Raw genomic sequence first — 17608 nt, 5'->3', positions numbered from 1 at the left:
AACTGCAAACTATTTTTCCCCTCAAAGCAAGATGGTTTTAAGATCTGAAGTTGTTTCTCATGTTCCATTTTCATCTTCTGTTATGCAGAAGAGATATGTAGTCCACAGAACTTCCAGCACCAGCAAAAAGAAAGTGTTTTGCCATTACAAACATACCACCTTTTGACAGTTAAATCAAGAGTACCAATGAAGAAAAAAAAATTTCACTAGGGACAAAGCTCTAAGAAGTATTTTGAGAGTATTTAATAGATGACACTTCAAGCCTATACAGTAACATTAAACTTTTTTTTTCTTTTTTGCCAATTTGATTACTTGAAAAACAGGCAGCTAATCATCAGTGCCCCTTAAAAAAAACCATGCATGTGACCTCGGAAAGTTTACAGCTTTAGGAAGTTAAAAAAAAAAATACTCACTGATAAAGAATACATTGGACCACAAGGCAAGCTCATAATATTTTTTCAGCAGAATCTCTTAACTTCCCTCCTGTCAGCAAATCTGCAGTGTCTAATCTTGTCTGTGACTTTTTAAATTTCATTCATACATTAAGACAGATTTATTTTAAGCTGGTCCCAGTCTAGGTCAGCTCCTACTGATGTTTCTTTCAGCAAATAAATTACTTGTCCAAGATTTTCCTACTGGGAGACATTCAGAAACAAGTCAAGTATCACAATGTTTATTGATAGATACAAGTATATAAAATCAGGGCATGAACATGTCTTGATAAATTAAGTAGACTCAATTTCAATACTATAATAGAGGGACCAATTCAAATTTTTCACCATGTCATGTTTCACACCCACAAAAACCTCTTCCAAAGGGCATTAATTCATCTCTCCAGCTGATCAGTTTTTGTGCAAGTAAATTGTTTCTTTTAAAAAGACTTGTGCACTTGCCCAGGCTCAAGGATATTAAAACCTAGCACATAAAGCCCATTACTAGAGGTAGAAATACAGGCAATATACTATTACGGCAACAACCATCGATTACAGTTAAGGATTCTCTGTAACAACCAAATGGATAATCAAATATTGCAACAACTCAAGTATTACACTGAGCAAAGTGCATTTCTACAGTATTCAGTGTTGCTATTCAGTTTTCTAACTTAAAAACAGCCTATGATAACTGGCAGCAAAGAAGACCCTTGCAACAGACTGCTTCTGCTCGAGAACTTATGATGTAATTATTGCATGCTGCTAATACACTGTTATCTAAACATTAAAGATACTCTAAAATATTTTTATTGTAGACTATTAAGACATACTACAAAAACCTTTTGCAGAAGATAATCCTATTGACAAACATCTGCTTTAAATATTGTGAAACATTACAGCGGAATGAATTTTTGCAGTGGTTAGGTCAAATGCAGTTAACATCATAGCAACAGTATGTTTGCACAATTTAAGGCTTTGGCTGGTTCTTTAGTCAGCTTCTTCTTCAGATTCTTCTTCTTCAGCAGTTTCCAGCCAGGTTAGCCACTGGTTCACCTGCAGTTACATAAAATCAGCTGAAGCAACAGAAATTGTTTCCCCTCTATACACTTCTGCAGACTACTCCTCCGCACCCCCCAACTCATTTTGAAAGTGTTTGAGCTATAATGCTAGTTTATATATATAGTGCTAAGTGAAGAAAAAGGACTTGCCAGCAGATACCACACGGAAGAGAGCTACTATGAAGTTTACCTGGAATAAAGCTTTCCCTTTCCCTGGAAACTCTTGAGTAATATCTTCTTTCCATGCCAAAAAGGCTTCTTCTTCGATGATCTCCATATCATAGAAATGAACAAAGAAGCGCAGTAACATGCCTATGGAAGTATAGAAGTTGCATTGTTAGGTTTACAATCTGAACAGCTTACTTGACTGTAAGGAATGTAGAAAAAAAAGCCCAAACAACATGGAGACAAGCACAGTACTTGTGCTTTGTTTGAGATGATAATGCACATACCTTTTGGAAAGTTACTGTTGTAGCAGTGCACCTGGAGTGCATATAAAGCACTCACTTGCAGATCGACATGGTCATGGAGGAACTTCTGCATTACTGGCTTGAAGGAAAGAAGCAGTTGTTTTTCCTGCTCTAGTTGCTCTTTTGATGGAGCAGATGAAGAATCTGATTCGTCGCTAGGTGGGTTTACTTCACTAGAAATATACTGCAAGAAACTGGACAAAAAACATACTTAAGTTAAAATATGCCAGTTAAATTCTATGCTTTGTAACTATCAAAGGCAAGTACTCATGTTCGATTTGCTATCTATTACTGAAAAGGGTGGAATTGTTTCTGAAGCATTCTGCTTGTTTCAGTAGTTACGTGCATACATAGCACATTTAGCATTATAGTTGGCTGCACCACAAGATCCTAGCTACACTTCTGTTAAGGCTCTGAAACATTTTAGAAACTGTCTGTTCTACATTCCTCCTCCCCAAGCAAATCAATTCCTACTGACGCAAACCTGGAGAGACCTACTTCTTTCCCAATTCAACTGGTTTTAAGAGAGGACGTGCAGCTAGTGCAACTGTCATGTCTGTCTCAGTGTATAGCCTTATTCTGTACAGTTAACAGTTTATTGGTAGCTCAACAAAACATGTGCCTGAATTACCTCAGGACACCATCTCACCTGGTCATCAATATATTCACAAATCCTTTATCTACATGAAGTTTGGGTGAAATGTTATCTTTAATCCACTTATAAATGGCTTGAGGGGATGGATCCAATTTTATTTGCTTTAGCAATTCCTTCTCCAGTTTCAGAAGCGGGAATAAGAAGCTAAGTCCCTTCCCTTCCAAGATCTCCAGCATGCGGTCCTTGTTCTGGTCGATTTCTGACAAATAAGAAAGATACACTTAAGTGCTGGTATTCATGAAAACCTGTTAGAAACACCATCCTCATTACGTATTAGCTGACCGCATCAAAATAACTGTACTATTTTACTCTGGTGTAAAACACTTGAAGAAAAGTTCTCTCTCACAGTAATATTAAGTATCATAACAGTTACATGATGACTCTTACCTGGTAACATTTTCTGCATATTCACTTTGCTTTGTTGGAACAATTCTGTTAGCCATTCACGATCTTGTAACTTAGCTAACTGCTGAAGGCAAAGCAGGAAGAGAGGGAAATGGGTGCCACTTTCCAGCGGTTGAGCCAGTTCGGAAATGCTCACTAGTTCTGAAATAATGGCACGGGCTGCAAACTGTGCTAAGTAGGATTTCACCAATGGGATGTCCACCTCCAATTTGGGGCACTGGTCCAATACATTCAGGAACGCCTACAAAACAGTAAAGACAGAAGTTTGAACAGTGAAGCAACTTTGTTCTTGTGCTTATCAGTACTCTCACTACACAGGAGTGTGATTTCTTTCTTCTCTCTCCCATTAAGTCACTTGCTGAGAGGTTCCCTGCTTCCGAAATCCCATACCTGCATTTCTTCTTTCATTGCTTATCATACCTCTCAGAAGGTTATACCCTACTTCAATTTCCTTAAATCAGCAAGACTCAAGATGTGTTAACTGCCTATATCTAAGCTACACATCACAAACAACCAAGTTAACAAGGACTAGGAAGCTATCAGACCACAGTACCTGCATGAAGTTGTCACTCGTGGCAATTCCCTCCTGCTTGAGTAAGCTGATCAAAGTACTTGCTTTCTCTTTGTCTTCATCTGATCTATCTAGGGATTGAATGATCACTTTGCTCAGCATCTCAGGAATGAAGTGTTTTGGAGCTCTCATTTCTCTCACAGTATTGACAGCATCATTAGCATTTCCGTTGTTCAGATACTCGGTCACAACAGCTTCCTACAGAAAAAGTGATAGATAAGCAAACATTTTAAAGTTTTTGTTTGTTTGTTTGGTTTTTTTTTTAAAAGAAGCTGTGTAATATATTTAACATACAGTTTGTTTAAGTAGCTCTTCCTTAGAAGGTGGTGGTTTCTTGATGGTCTTTGCAGGCTTTTCTTGTATAAGTGGTGGATTTGTTTTAAGACCAAGTTGAGGAGGCTGAAAAGAGATAGTACCAGAAGTTGTTTCTTTGAAGTACAATGTTGTATATACTTCAAAGAAAATGTTATCGAGACTAATATCAAATATGTACCAACAAATGTCAAATTCACATGTTCAGATGTTCTTTTCCATACATCCTGCTCTGTGTTGTGAAAACCTGCCCCCCTCCCTTTGCATACTAGAAAGTATGCCAAGTTTTACACACATGCAGAAAGTATAATCAAACTCAATTCAGTTAACATACAGTACACATATTTACCTGTCCCAAAGGTGGTGTCTGAGTGCGTGGTGGTTGAGCACTAGGAGGAATCATAGTTATCTGGGGCTGAAGCTTTGGCACTTGGTTTTTATTCATTAGAAAAGACTGAGCAGGTCTCAGGCTAATCTGTGAACAATCAGAAAAACCTCTAACTGTTTCAAGTACTTTCACCAAGAACTACACAGCCATGGACTCACGTCAACTCACCCCACAGAAGCATGAATTTTCATTTACTACAATGTAACATTCAAGTCCAGACTACACCACATATGTACTGAAACACCCCCAAAAGCATGACTCAGTGAATCACAGCTTGCTGCAAGTTACTGGTATTTTTGTTTATGTAAGTCCCATCTGTATTAAGATCTGGAATTGCTCCTTTTAGATGCAGTATGTTAGAGACCCAAGAAGATATTTAGCATGTTCGCTGTCAAGTTTTACAGCTCAGACGAAACTCTGCCAATCACTCAGAAATCAGGATACATATATTTCTCTTAACACTTACTGGAAATAACAATGCCATTTACTTGGCATTTGACATTTTGCCTACTAGCCAGTTCCTTAAAAAAAGGAATTTAGCCTGGTCCAGCACTTCAGGGCTTCTAAAGTTTAGAATCTTGTAAAATTTTGTTATTGTTATCAATATGATGCATGGGAACTGATGTCAGAGTAGTGTTCTTGGGGAGGTGTGGGGAAAAGGAAAGGATACCCCAAGAAATTGCCCTCATATCTCAGTCTTGCTCATGGGACGCTGGATACCCTAAGGAAAGTGGGGGGTAAGGTGGAAGAGGAAGGGACAAAGTAGGAGGAAGAAGAGGAGAAGTAGAAGAAAGAGTTCCAGCATTAGTCCTCATAATAACGCGTCTTGCTATAATCATTGGGCAATATTTAGAATAGGCTTTAAGTAATGTAGGCATGTTATGTACCTCATCTGCATTAAGCTGTCCTTTCTTAGAAAACCGAGGTGGCATATCCTTCGACTGTCCTTGTTGCTGGGATAAGAGTCCCTGATTCTGGTTATGGTAGAGCTGGCTTTGCCCCTATTTCAGAAAGGGAGATATAGAGAAAGAAGTGCAGATGATGGAGTGGTGTACATCATATGGTAAGTAGTACCAGAGGGACCAGAGGAACAAGATTCTATTTGCCAGGAAGGGAGAAAGAAGGAGCAGGGGTGGTGGGAGAGTAGCATCTATCCCTAAAAACAGGGCTAGTTTTTAAATAAAAAACACACCATTCTGACCCACCAAAGCCACATGCACCTTTTCTTGTAGGAAAAAAAAAAAAAAAGTGTATTCCCTGCATCTCTTGCACTATTTAAGAAATGGTTTAGAGTTCTTGCATCAGCTGAGCATCAGTTCTTATCAGACTCTAATCTGAGGAAGTCTTTCAACACAAGTATGCTATAATCCATAACATACGCATCTGTAGAAGAGCTGCTAACATGCTTAAGTCACTCGATATTCTTCCTTACCTGACTTTTCAGAAAAGATTTGCCTAGTTCTCCAAACTGGGATTGAGCAGAAGGCATGAGGTGACCCCCATGGCCATTGAAAAGTTGGTTTGAACGATGGCGTCCCATGGTGGGTGAAAATCTATCCTGAATAACCCCTGGACCAGTACCAATTCCGCTACCTATATTATTAGGAGACGAAAAACATTTTTTGTTGTTCTTATTTTCAGTATAGTACAGTTGTGATCACCAATATCAGCCTTGTAGTTTCTGCATACCTGGCATTTGTCCAAACATATCAGCAAGCCCTCCGAGTGGGTCCCTGTCAAGTTTCATCCTGGGTGGCATAAAGGGTCCCTCCAGAAAGAAGTCGCTTCTCATCCCTTGAGACATAGGAGCAGGAATAAAAACTCCCAGATCCTTTAAAACAGGAATTACTGTTTTGGTCAGTTTGGAGTAACAGTCCCTTAGAGAGTTAAAAATTTTTAGATCTAAACTGTAAGTCTTTGTCATTTTAACCCATAAAACCTTACCGTCACATTTCACTAAGAGAACTACTTATATGTGGCAAAAGATGAGTTTTGTGCCATGGACTGAACAGTGTAATGCCTTCCTCTACCATGTAAGCAGAAGCAAAGCACAGAATTTTACACCGAACACTTACTTTTACTGCATCTTGACGGATTTGATTGATAGTCTTTGGTCCATTGTCAAGAAAAGCTTTGCGAGGAACCCAGTTGTGTTCTCTCAACTCCACAGTATCCTTGGAACATAATGGATTATTAGGCAAAGAGTCAAGACAACTTGGTGAGAAAAAAAAAGCAGTATGAAGTCATTTTATCACTATACCTGCAGCAGGAAACGAATCCTTGCTGGCAATTCCTTACTTGACATCAAGGAGCGCATACGGGCAAAGTACTGATCCATTAAGGACTGGGGGGGGGAAAAGAAGGGACGTTACAAATGAGGACCAATGTATCTTCAAATAGGAGTTACAAAAATCTTATTCTTAATTTTTTATCACCGTGTAATACCCCAACAGCCTCCTGGAAAGACTTTTTAAAACTACTTTGAAGACTGCAGTGGGTATATACATACCTTGGCTTTTGCATGGTCTAATCTAGGTCCTACTGTCCTCATTATCTGACAGAGGCACTCCAAATCCTCCCCCATATCTTTGAGTTGGACTCTCTTCTTCTTTTCCAAAAGCTGAAACATTAAAAGGGAATTAAAACATTTCAGCGTAATAAAATTGACCATTTATAGCAAACAACAAATGTGTACAGCAGGACACGCAGAAACACGTTATTCTGAAGACAAATAAACTTCATTAAAAACTGCTAATTGAAGCGCTTATTGCTCATGCAAGTCCACATACTTTGAACTACCTGCAGTACTTCTGTCTAGGCCAGATTAACATATCACTTGGAGACAATTCCCATGGCTTTAAACAAAGCCAGATTTTCTTTTTAATCGGACCAGAAGACTGTTTATTTTCAGTAGTGCTATAATTGACAGTAAACACTGATTTTTATGGTCAAAGATTCCCAAAACAACGTAAGTATCTCTATTTTTAATTAGAAACACTGTTTTGCTTTAAGCCCACACCCAACCCAAATACTTACTGTTTTGATGCACTTATGAAGGATAGATTCATGAATAAGATCAAGCTTGCCAAGTTCTCCAATGAATTTGATGTTCCCCAGCATCTTGATCTTGGCAATGGCTCTCTGTTCCTCTTCCTCAGGGAGGAGGGGACCATCATGCTTATCATAGACTAGAAAGCAAAGAATCCTATTTAACACAGCTGTGAAAACAGATGAAAAGTAAATTCCATACTAAGTTGGTTTTAAAGCTTACTATCAACATTTCTGGTTCGGTTTTCAAATTCATCTTGAAGTTTAGATATTAGGAGGCGTCTGAATGTCTACAAAAACAGAACAAAGTAAATAGTTAAGCTCATCTATGCAAGTAAACATGCCAGCTAAGTTTATCATTCCACAGCCAGAGAAATACTCACTGTGCTTTGCTTCTGCCCTGGATGACTCTCTGCGGATGGGCCATCAAAGTTGGGTGCATCTTCTGCCAGTCGCAGACATAGTTGAGCATACAGTGAGCTATACTTGGGCTCTTCAAGGGCTTTGTCTACGATCTAAATCAACATATTCAGAGTAAGGTAACATGTAGCAGGATGCAAGTTTATTAGGAAAATGGGATGCAAGACACTCAAGATACTACCGCTCTACATGATCTAAAACATCTAAATATTCTTTGCTATTCCACTAAATAAAATCCACTATTTCTGTATGCCTAACAAGTGATTCTTAATGCTGAAGCAACATAAAAAAAAAAAAAAAAAAAAAGCTAGTGCATGCTAAAGAGCTTCTGTAATCACTAAGCAACAATGGAACAAGTTTAAATTTGCTCTTCACAACGCTGAGGCCAATTTGATCTTGGATTTCAGAAAACAGTGATGGTTTTAACTTGTGTACAAACAGCTAGCTACCTGTGGTAGCTTTCCCAGAACACTAAGGCTTGTTCAACAGTGAGATGGGAAGGGGGAAGGAGGTCAGGTCAGGGAAATGAACCCTGTTAACTAGTGCCTCAAGATTAAAATAAAAAAAAAATTCCAGTATCACTTAGTGATTCTCAAGACTTCTGAACAGAATGTTAGAGCATTAACTCTGATTTCCTCACCAGTATATTCCTTTCACACAGGAGGTAACAACATTTCTACATGGTTGGATCATCAAACCTCAGATCAGCTACATTACTTCTGTATCTCATCAATAAAAGCCAACCTCTTTATTCTTAGCAAGCAAGGAAACAGTTGTAAAAAAAACAAAAGCTGCCAGCTTACCAGCAGTATGACCCCTTTTAGGATGAGCTTAGACTCTACACCCACATTGAGGAGCTCAAGGCATAGCTTGTCAAACTTTTCAGGAGTAAGCTTATTTAGTATGCTGAAGAGGAATAAACAGAAACAAAAATCCCTATTACAAATTTTATAACCAGACAAGTGATTTTAAACCTAAGTTTACCTTTACTAGTTAGTCTATTAAAAGCAGAAAAGGGAAGTCCAGTATTTCCTTTATTTTGTTTATTTATTTATTTAAGAATGAAATGTGACCTCACAAGGATTAATTCTCTCAGATTTGCTTCGTAGGCCAGCAACAGCAAATTCTTGCTGTGTGTGATATCAATTTCTGCTTCATTCCTTCTAAAGAAGTCTCCTCAACCCTTTGCAGAACTCAAGACATGCACTTTTTCCTTTCCTTCACCTTACTGTTAGTATCTTGCTAAACATAATATAAGGAAAAGGATCTTCCACAAAACTTACCCTCTTACTTTCCTGAAGATTGCATCATGTCGTTCTTTGTCGTTTGCGGAGTCGTCATCTCGTCTAGTGCTTCGTGAAGGAATCCATTTCTGAGCGTTTTGCCCTGGGGTTTTCCCCAGGAACTCGCTGTAAAATTTAAAAAAATAGGATTGTATAAGCAGAACCAATTTCAAGAACAGGCCTTCCAGTGTTGTCTTAAATAGATTATTACTACATATACTTTTACCAAAAGCATGCACCCACCCCATCAACACTGCAGTACGCTGTACAGCAAAGCCTTCTGTCCTGGTTTCAGTTAGAACAGACACGACACCTTCATTCAACAATTAAAAAAAACCCTCAAACCATTCCTCTAAACCTTTGAAGTTAAATGCATGAAATGCTCCATCCGTCTCTCATCACCGTATTATAGTAGGCTTTTTTTTTCTTAAATGGGTATTGTACCTTGCCACAGACTGAAGGACAGTAACCTAAACAACAGTATTCTTTGCACAAGTCTAAAAATGAACTATTTTCAACTCTTCATTCAACATCATCTATCATCTGCCTTTAGAAGATGACAATTCAAACAACAAGGAAACATACCTGTTGCTGGCAGCCTTGGGATAGTGCTGAGGTGCACCCCTACCACCTCCTCCGCCTGAAGAAGCACTGTTAAAAGACAAATCATGGAGTCTGCATAAGTTCAAAATATCAACATTTTCCACCGTGTGTCACTACTGGCAATAATTACGGCCAACTCATGAAATCAGATTAAAATCCACTGAAAAGTTTCCACTGCAAATACTCATTTACAAAAAAAAAAAAAAAAAAAAAAAGCATTAGTACCTGAAACGAGAAGCACCCCCTTCTGCAATCGCACTCTCCACTTTGGCGGCTTGACAACGAAGAATCTTCAAAAGAATAAAATTAAATTGACGGGGGTGGGGAAAAACAAAACCTAGAAAGACAAATCAAGTATTCACATTATAGTTGTTTTACTAGCAATCGTAGTATCCATCTTATAACAATTCCCACCCACAGGAAAGCCCATTTCATCAGGATACCCATGTTTTCCAAAGGGGGGGGGGGGGGGAAAGGACCAAAGAGTGAAAGGGATCAGGGATTGAAAGTGCAAATGCCTCAACAAGCTTTTACCCTGTCAACCTCCCAAAAGCAAGGGAATCATTTTCATTTCTCACACAACAGAACTAGAAGAGTTCTTTATCGATACATCTTACAAAATGATTTTAATCATCCCAGGGTCAAGTAGCCACGTTTGAAGGCAAGGACTGGGACATCACAGAACGCACGGTGAACGTAGCGAAAAAGCTGTATCTTATATCTAAACAGCCAACACCACCACCAAAAGAAAAATAACTGCTCTTCTACACCTCAATTTTTGTCTTGCGAGGCAAGCAGGGCAGTATTTCACCGCAGTGCTTACGTAGCAGAAACTTGATCACGCCCGTGAAGCCCGGAAAAGCCACGGGCAGCTCGAGGCCCCATCCCCGGCCGCTGGGCTACGCCGCGGCGGCGCGCAGGGCCGCGGCCAAGGCCGTGAGGAGCGGGCGCCCCGCTCCCAACATGGCCGCCGCGAACAAAAGGGCTGCGGGAGCGCCAGGAACGCCAGGGCGCCCCCCGCAGGCGCTGCCCGGACGCACGGAGCCGCCTCCCCTTCCCCCACCCGCGCCGGGCGCCGCCCGTTTCCCGGCTGAGGCGGCGCCGGAGCCCGGCCGGCTCTTTGTTCTCCGCCAGGGAGCGGAGCGGGCCCCGTGCGCGGCCCGGGCCGCCGGCGGAGGGGGCGAGGAGCCGCCGCCTCCCGCCCGAGAGGGCGAGACGAAGGCGCCGCCGGTGGAGCGGCTTCTCCGTGATCCGCTCCCCCGTCCGCGGGGAAAAAAAAACATAAATAATATATATATATATATGTGTATATATAGGAAAAACGAAAAAAAAAAAGCGCAAGTGGCGGGTAGTTACGTAGCGATGTCTTCCCACCACCGGCCGCAGCACAAACAGCCCCCCCGGCAATGCGGCTCCCGCAGGAGCCCGCAGCCCCCCGGGCACCGCAGTCCCCGCGGCCGTTACCGCCCCGCCCCGCTCCCCCCCGCCGCCGGTACGCGGCTCAGGTCTCCGACGCCGCTGCCCGGCTCCCCCCCGCTGCCCCTCCGCAGCCCGGGCGGCCGCCGGCCCCAGCCGCCATTTTGTGCGGCAGAAGGCGACAAGGCGCCGCCGAGAAAATGGCGGCCGCTCCGGGCCGCCGCCATTTTAAGCAGCAGCCGCAGCGGCCCCGGCTCCCCCCCGCGCCCGAGCCCGAGCCCCTCGGGCCCCACGGCCGAGCTCCTCACCTTCCCTCAGGCCTTGTCAGCTTCCCCGGGTCCCGGCGGCTAGCGAGGGCAGGGGGAAAGGCGAGAGAAGGGGGGGAAGGGGAGGGGAGCCGGGGACCGGGGCCGGGGAGGGGAAGGGGGGAGCGCGCGGGGCAGGGCGAGTCTCCGGTCACCACAGCAGGAGCAGCAACCGCCCGGCGCTTCCCTCCGCAACCTCCATAGAGAGCCGCCTCGCCGCCGCGTCTAGCGCACGCCGAGCCGGCCCCACTAACTTTATTGCCCTTCACGCAACCTACCCCACCTCCCGCCAGCGGCCGCCAATCGCTGCGAAGGGCTCCGCCTGCTCCGCCAATCACGGCGGAGGAAGGGGGAGGCCTCGACATCCAAGTGGGAGGAGGAGGGAGCGAGTTTGGTTGCACCGTGCCGCCGCCGCAGTGCAGCACCCGTATTCGCGAAAGCGTTTACGCCGCATAGGTGGCGGTAGGGCATAAGGGGGAAAGGGAAATTTGCGCAAGTGGCGTACCCGCTTAATGGCGGAAGCTTTGCTGCCTCTCTCCTTGCCCGTGTGTTCCCGTGCTTCACCCATCACCGAACCCCCAGTTCTAGAGGCCTAGAGTGTGAGTTCTGTCACCGTCACAGAAAGGATAGTTTTACACGCGTGTACATAAGCGTTTGGATTTCCTTTTTCGTTTTTCTTAAGCGTAGGTTTCCCTTCATTCAGAGCACATTTCAGATTTTTGTGGGGCTGTGGTAAAAACAGTACCGACTGCGGCCCGGGGCTTGCAATCAGATCCAAAGGAGAACGCTTGCTATTTGAGCTCCAAAAGCCTGTCTGTACAGATCTAATTTCAGGCTTGCTTTCTGGGTTTGGAAAATGTGTCTGCATGTGCTTTTAGCTGACCTATCCACGACCAGACATCCTGCATGAAAAGGAACCTCTGAACAACAGCCACTCGAACAGGAGAGCCATTTTTACATACTGGCTGTGCTGAGCACACATTTGATGAGGTTTTCTTGCTTTCTATGTTAAACAAAACGAAGGTAGCCAGTCTTTTAGTGGTAGGTAAAAGTTGGAGTCATGGGAAATTTCAAAAGATTTAACAGTTTGAGATTTTAGAGTTTAACAGTCACAGCCAATGTGTCACTGAGGTAAAAGGTAGATGGACGTGCCAAATAATAAAATTTCTTGGTCCTAAATTGTAAATGACAGAAAACAAGAGCTAAGTAGACCATACAATAAATCTCCACAAACACACACGTCTGCTTTTTTCACATATACACCTTCCGCTTTCAGTTGGCATGACTCATAATTCAGATGAGTAGGAGAAAGGCATACATATAATAACTCGTGAACCGCATAGTCGGCAAGTCCAAACAAATGATATTTCAGAACTTCTAGTTTCCCAGAGCCAACCTCATTCCAAGTGCTTTCAACACAATCTGCTTCTATGTCCCAAGAGTTATATAAGGCCTAAAGGGTGCTGTCATGCAGGAGTTCCTAGTTCACGTCTTGACTAGGATGAATTTTGTGCAAGATCATGAAACCTCTCTCACACTCACAAACTTTAAGAACAGTTTACCCATCTGATGATGTTATGCAAAATCTTCAACGAGCTATCTGAAAGTAAGTTTTCAGTAGATACAAGTAGCAAAAGGGTGAACATGACAGTAGGTGGTATTTCTCATACTAGAGCTTTCATATAGTTGCACTTTTCTGTATTTAACACTAGACAGATCACTACAAAAACTTGGACCTTGCATGTGAATTTGCAAAATCAGAACTGTGCAGGACGCTATTGAAATCAATGGAATTCAGTCAGAAACAAGGGGTCAGTGGACACATTTGTAACAACAAGGCCAACAAGATTTAAAGCAGTATCAAAATTAGTTGATGTTATTCAAATAAACATTTCTCAGAATGGAAAGAGTAATAAAAATACTTGTACATCTTAAAAAACAAAGTGAAAGCGTTCATTTTGTTTTACATTGGACTACAGAATATTCTTGTGCAGTGTTTGCAACATAAATATTCCAATGCTGCATTAAGGCAGAACCCCACAATTATGCGGAATTTCTCTTGGACCCCCCACCCTTTTTTTTTTTTTTTTTTAATTGAAAGGATAGAAAGCCTGCAAAGATTGGAGCATGGATGGTGCATATTGACAGACTGAACTATTAGTTTTGCGTATTTTAAAGCATACTATAAAATATTAATTACTAAAAACACAGGAAAGAAACATGTTTACTTGGTAAGAGAATAGTAGCAAAAGATCTTTGTTTTCTTAAAACTGTGATTTTATTTTTTTTAGGCCTCATTCCTGCATTATATTAAGACTGACAGGTTATATGCTATTTGATTGGTCACACTGGTTTTGGCAGGTGGCAACATAAGTTTCTGTGCTTGGCTGCTTATAGCGTTCCCTCACATCTGTGTGTTAGCCTCATAGACCAGCTGCACTAGCACAATTGAGGAAGGCAATGAACTGTAGTAAGGAGGACAAAAGATATTATGAAATCACCTTTATTTTATACATCTCACCTGCTTCTTAAATTCCCTAAACTAATGTGAAAGACATATTATTATTCATGTTTGAGGATGTGACAGTCTAATTGCTCATATGGCAATTCAGTACCAAATTTACCTAAAGATTTTATTTTGCTGTTTGTCCCCTGACTGCACACATACACACAAAAGCTATTGGAATTTTATAGCTGTCAATTTCACCCATCAGTCACATTGTCCATAATTTTTTGTCTATATATTTTCCCCACTTTCTTGCTTTCATTTTTTCCTCTAGCCCTTATCCTGAACACTAGCAATGCTTTCATTCTAAGAAAGTGTTTTGCAGTTTACGTAGTGGTGCTTCTGGATTTATTCCTGCATGTCTGAACTTGCAGAATCTGTGTATAATTTCAACTTGAGTGCACTGCCACTAGTTCCTTGGGGGAGAGAGATGGTCTGCAAAGAAGTGTTGTGAGGAACATAGTACGTCGCAGGCTGTGTGGGACTGAAACAGGAATTGCTGCCACAGAAGCAGCATCTGACTGAGGGGAATGTGCCTTGCTGCACATATGGCTTAGCTCAGAATTTGGAATGCCTGCTCTCATATACCAAAACAACCCCAAAAATGTGGGAAAGGAGCTTTGCAAGACTGGGAGTTTTTCCTTACTCCTGCCAAGCTGGAATCACCATGAGTTAGCCTGTGTAGTAGGTTGCATTGCAGTGATTACAAAGCTGAGCCCTGCTGGGTGGAGATTCCAGCCAGAGTCCTGATGACAGGGTAACTGTAGCAGTGTGGCACTGTACCATCTCCATTAAATACTGCACCTCGTCTCTGTATTCATGCTGCTGTACTGGTTGTGGATCTGGCTAGGTTGGGTTTTATGCAGAATGCGCTATTATATAGTACAGACATGCACATAATATTAACCAAAACATCCATAGACAGAATTACTTGAGAGTAATTGAAAATTCACACGCTAATTTAGTTCATGCTAATGTCCCCAACATAATGACCTCCTGCCTTCTTACTTCCTAAACAGCTCTTCTGTCTGTGACCCTCATTTTTCTCCATAGCCTTACATAGTTCTGACACATGACTGAAGTAGTTGGCACCAACATTTAACCAAACAGATTTTCCAATGAAAGAAGTCTGTCTCGAGTGTGGCTGAACCGTAGAAAGGAGGTCTGGGAAAGAAAGAAAAAAGAAAAAAAACACATCTGCATTTTTCATTTAAACAACTCTTTTTCCCCCTGATTCTGCTGTAGAGGAACTCTCATAATGGCAAACCATTTATACGGTACAAATGCACTGTTATTAAAACTGTTCACAGTGGTGTTTTGGAAAAATGCACAGATATATTGATTACATGCCTCATTTGTATAATATGGTATGAAAATGTTTCCAAAGGCTTAACATCTTGGAGAAATGACCTTCAGTGTGGTAGGTGTAACAATAATGACTGAGGCACAACATTTCTTACCTTTCTAAAGAGTTACTGACTTCTAACTACCTAGGAGGTCACTTCTCTATTTTTCCCTTCTTTGGAAAATCCTTGGCAGATTTCTTCTGATATATTGGCCCCTGTACCTCAAATCAGCACCTGGGTTTCATGCAACTCAGAAGCAGTCCCTCGTACTTTGTCAAATATATTTGAAAAAATTATCCTAATTCTCTACTTTAGGGCCTGAAGACTCACTAGATTTTCAAGTATAATAATTAGTCTGGTAGTTACTGTTTGACAGGACTCTAATGGTACTTATTTGTCAGAAATTTTTAAAGATATTTGGAGTGTGACTTTATAGTTAGCCAGTGAAAACTGCCTAGAATCACACTGAAGTGTCAGAGAGAGAGATATTTCATCAGTGAATGCTTACACAGGCAACTAATGAAACTGAGGCAAAGCCAATAACAATCCAGCTTACTTTGCTTTCACAGTCCTATTTAGAAGAGTGAATATCCTCAGCCAATATTGCCCTAATGCATGATCATCTTAACTTTCAAGGAGGAAGACTGCATATATATTTCCAGTATGGTTTGGGGAAAAAAAAAAAAAAAAAAAAAAAACAAACTAACACAATAGTGACCATCTTCTCAGTAAATCATCAATTTCAATGACCCATGTAAACTGGATTTTTTATTTTTTAACATTCTCTAGTCGTTTGAAGTGACAGAATTGTTCCTATTCTTCAGGATCACCTGGCTAAGTGTGCCAGACAACATTGTGCAATGTTCCGTTTCTGACATTGGTGAGCACCAAATTTACAGTAAGGTAAGGGAGGTTTAAAATTTACCATTTTCATTATTTGTGAAGAGCTTTTCTTTCCCCTAACCATTGCCAATTTATGTTTAAATTACCTAAAAGGATATTTGTTATTTGTAAATATTATAGTTATTAGTATTCCAATGTCTAATCAATGTCTAATTGTAATAATGTCTAATTTTGCCATCATCTAGGCACCTCCAATATCATGTCTCTGTGAGTCCTGTGGCTTAACTGTACAGTGTTTGGAAAGTAATAATCCTTGTATCAGTTTGAAAATGTATTGGCTTTATTCCATTGTAATCTTCTTGCTTAAGTGGTTTTGTAGCAGTCTCCCTCTATGTGAAATATATGAAATACTTATCATAATCATAAACACCTAATGGAGCTGAACGCACATTACAGCTGAGTTGGAAAAGCATCAATGTCCTATAGCTGCATTGCATTACTCTTACCTTTATAGAAACATATTACTGATGAACACAGAAGCATGGATAGGAAACTACTACTTATTATTAAAATGCTGCACTTGGTATTATCAAAATGATTTAGTATTTCCTTTCTCACTGTAGAAAATGCTATTATCACGGTTTGGGGTGTGCATGTAGGAAACACCTAGCTGTTTGCTTTGCTATTCCACTGGCAGAAACGCAGCATCTTCTTACTGTTTAAAGTAGTATTCACACATAAGGGCAATCATGAAATGTTTGCTGTTAATATAATTTATATTAATGACAAAGGATAGCATTAATACTCTGTGAGGTTTCTGTAAGGGACAGATTTTCTGTTATTTGGGGATCAAAGATCCACAGGAGCTGAAAGACTGAAGAAGAAAAGCTCCTTCACATTTGTACCTTAGTACACTGAAAGCAAATGCAGCTACTCACTGAAATTATTATTTATTTCCTATTTTGGTGAAATAGCTTTTGTTTCTAAAGGAATCACATAACAGAAGCTTTTTCCCATTCCTGTCCAAGTTATTACTTATACCTAGATTGGGAAGAGAGAAGGAAGAAGAGAACCAAAAACATCAGAGCTTGGCCTGAATCAGGCCAAAAATCTGAGGATGCTTAGACTTTAGGAAGGAGCTAGAAAGTACTCTAAAGCCAGCTTTTACTAACCTGTACGTATTTCTGTCCTCATGCTGCATGGTTTTATGCCATACAGCAATACCTCAGGAAGAAAATGTCAGATGTGTTCTGTGGATTTAAAGTACTTTCTTCCCTGGGGCAATCCCAGTTATTTCAGCAATAGAGAATAATTTCAAGTTAGCCAGCTTCAAAAATATGCTGAATTTAGGAAACAAATACTAACTAACAAAAGGTAAAAATACTTCAGAGATGTATTTAAATAGTATGATCCCATTTGTTCAGATTCTTTAGTTCAATTTTGAATTAAATTGGAAGGTCTGAAAACAGATGATAAAAGCTTGGTTCTTGAGCTAGTTCTGAGTCAGTATGGCCCTGCCACCTGGCAACAGTCTCACATTTATCTGTG

General features: G+C 41.0%; 1 protein-coding gene across 1 annotated transcript; it reads right to left on the bottom strand.

The window, feature by feature from the left end:
• Positions 1 to 657: 657 nt before the first annotated feature.
• EIF4G2 (eukaryotic translation initiation factor 4 gamma 2) lies at positions 658 to 10529 on the bottom strand (the record flags this gene model as incomplete). Its single annotated transcript, XM_084522129.1, is given in 23 exon segments — positions 658 to 1484; positions 1680 to 1801; positions 1942 to 2153; positions 2609 to 2813; positions 3002 to 3260; positions 3573 to 3788; positions 3885 to 3989; positions 4252 to 4377; positions 5178 to 5291; positions 5723 to 5883; positions 5980 to 6121; positions 6366 to 6464; positions 6551 to 6634; positions 6800 to 6910; positions 7327 to 7478; positions 7562 to 7628; positions 7722 to 7853; positions 8562 to 8664; positions 9042 to 9167; positions 9627 to 9692; positions 9870 to 9964; positions 9966 to 9981; positions 10468 to 10529. Coding segments are annotated over 23 exon segments (2841 nt in total). The 3' UTR covers positions 658 to 1418.
• Positions 10530 to 17608: the final 7079 nt, after the last annotated feature.

This window comes from Aythya ferina (assembly GCF_964211825.1).
Source record: "Aythya ferina genome assembly, chromosome: 5".
Classification (NCBI taxonomy): Eukaryota; Metazoa; Chordata; class Aves; order Anseriformes; family Anatidae; genus Aythya; species Aythya ferina.
Note: the sequence above shows the minus strand (reverse complement) of the source record. Positions and strands in the feature narration are given on the sequence as shown.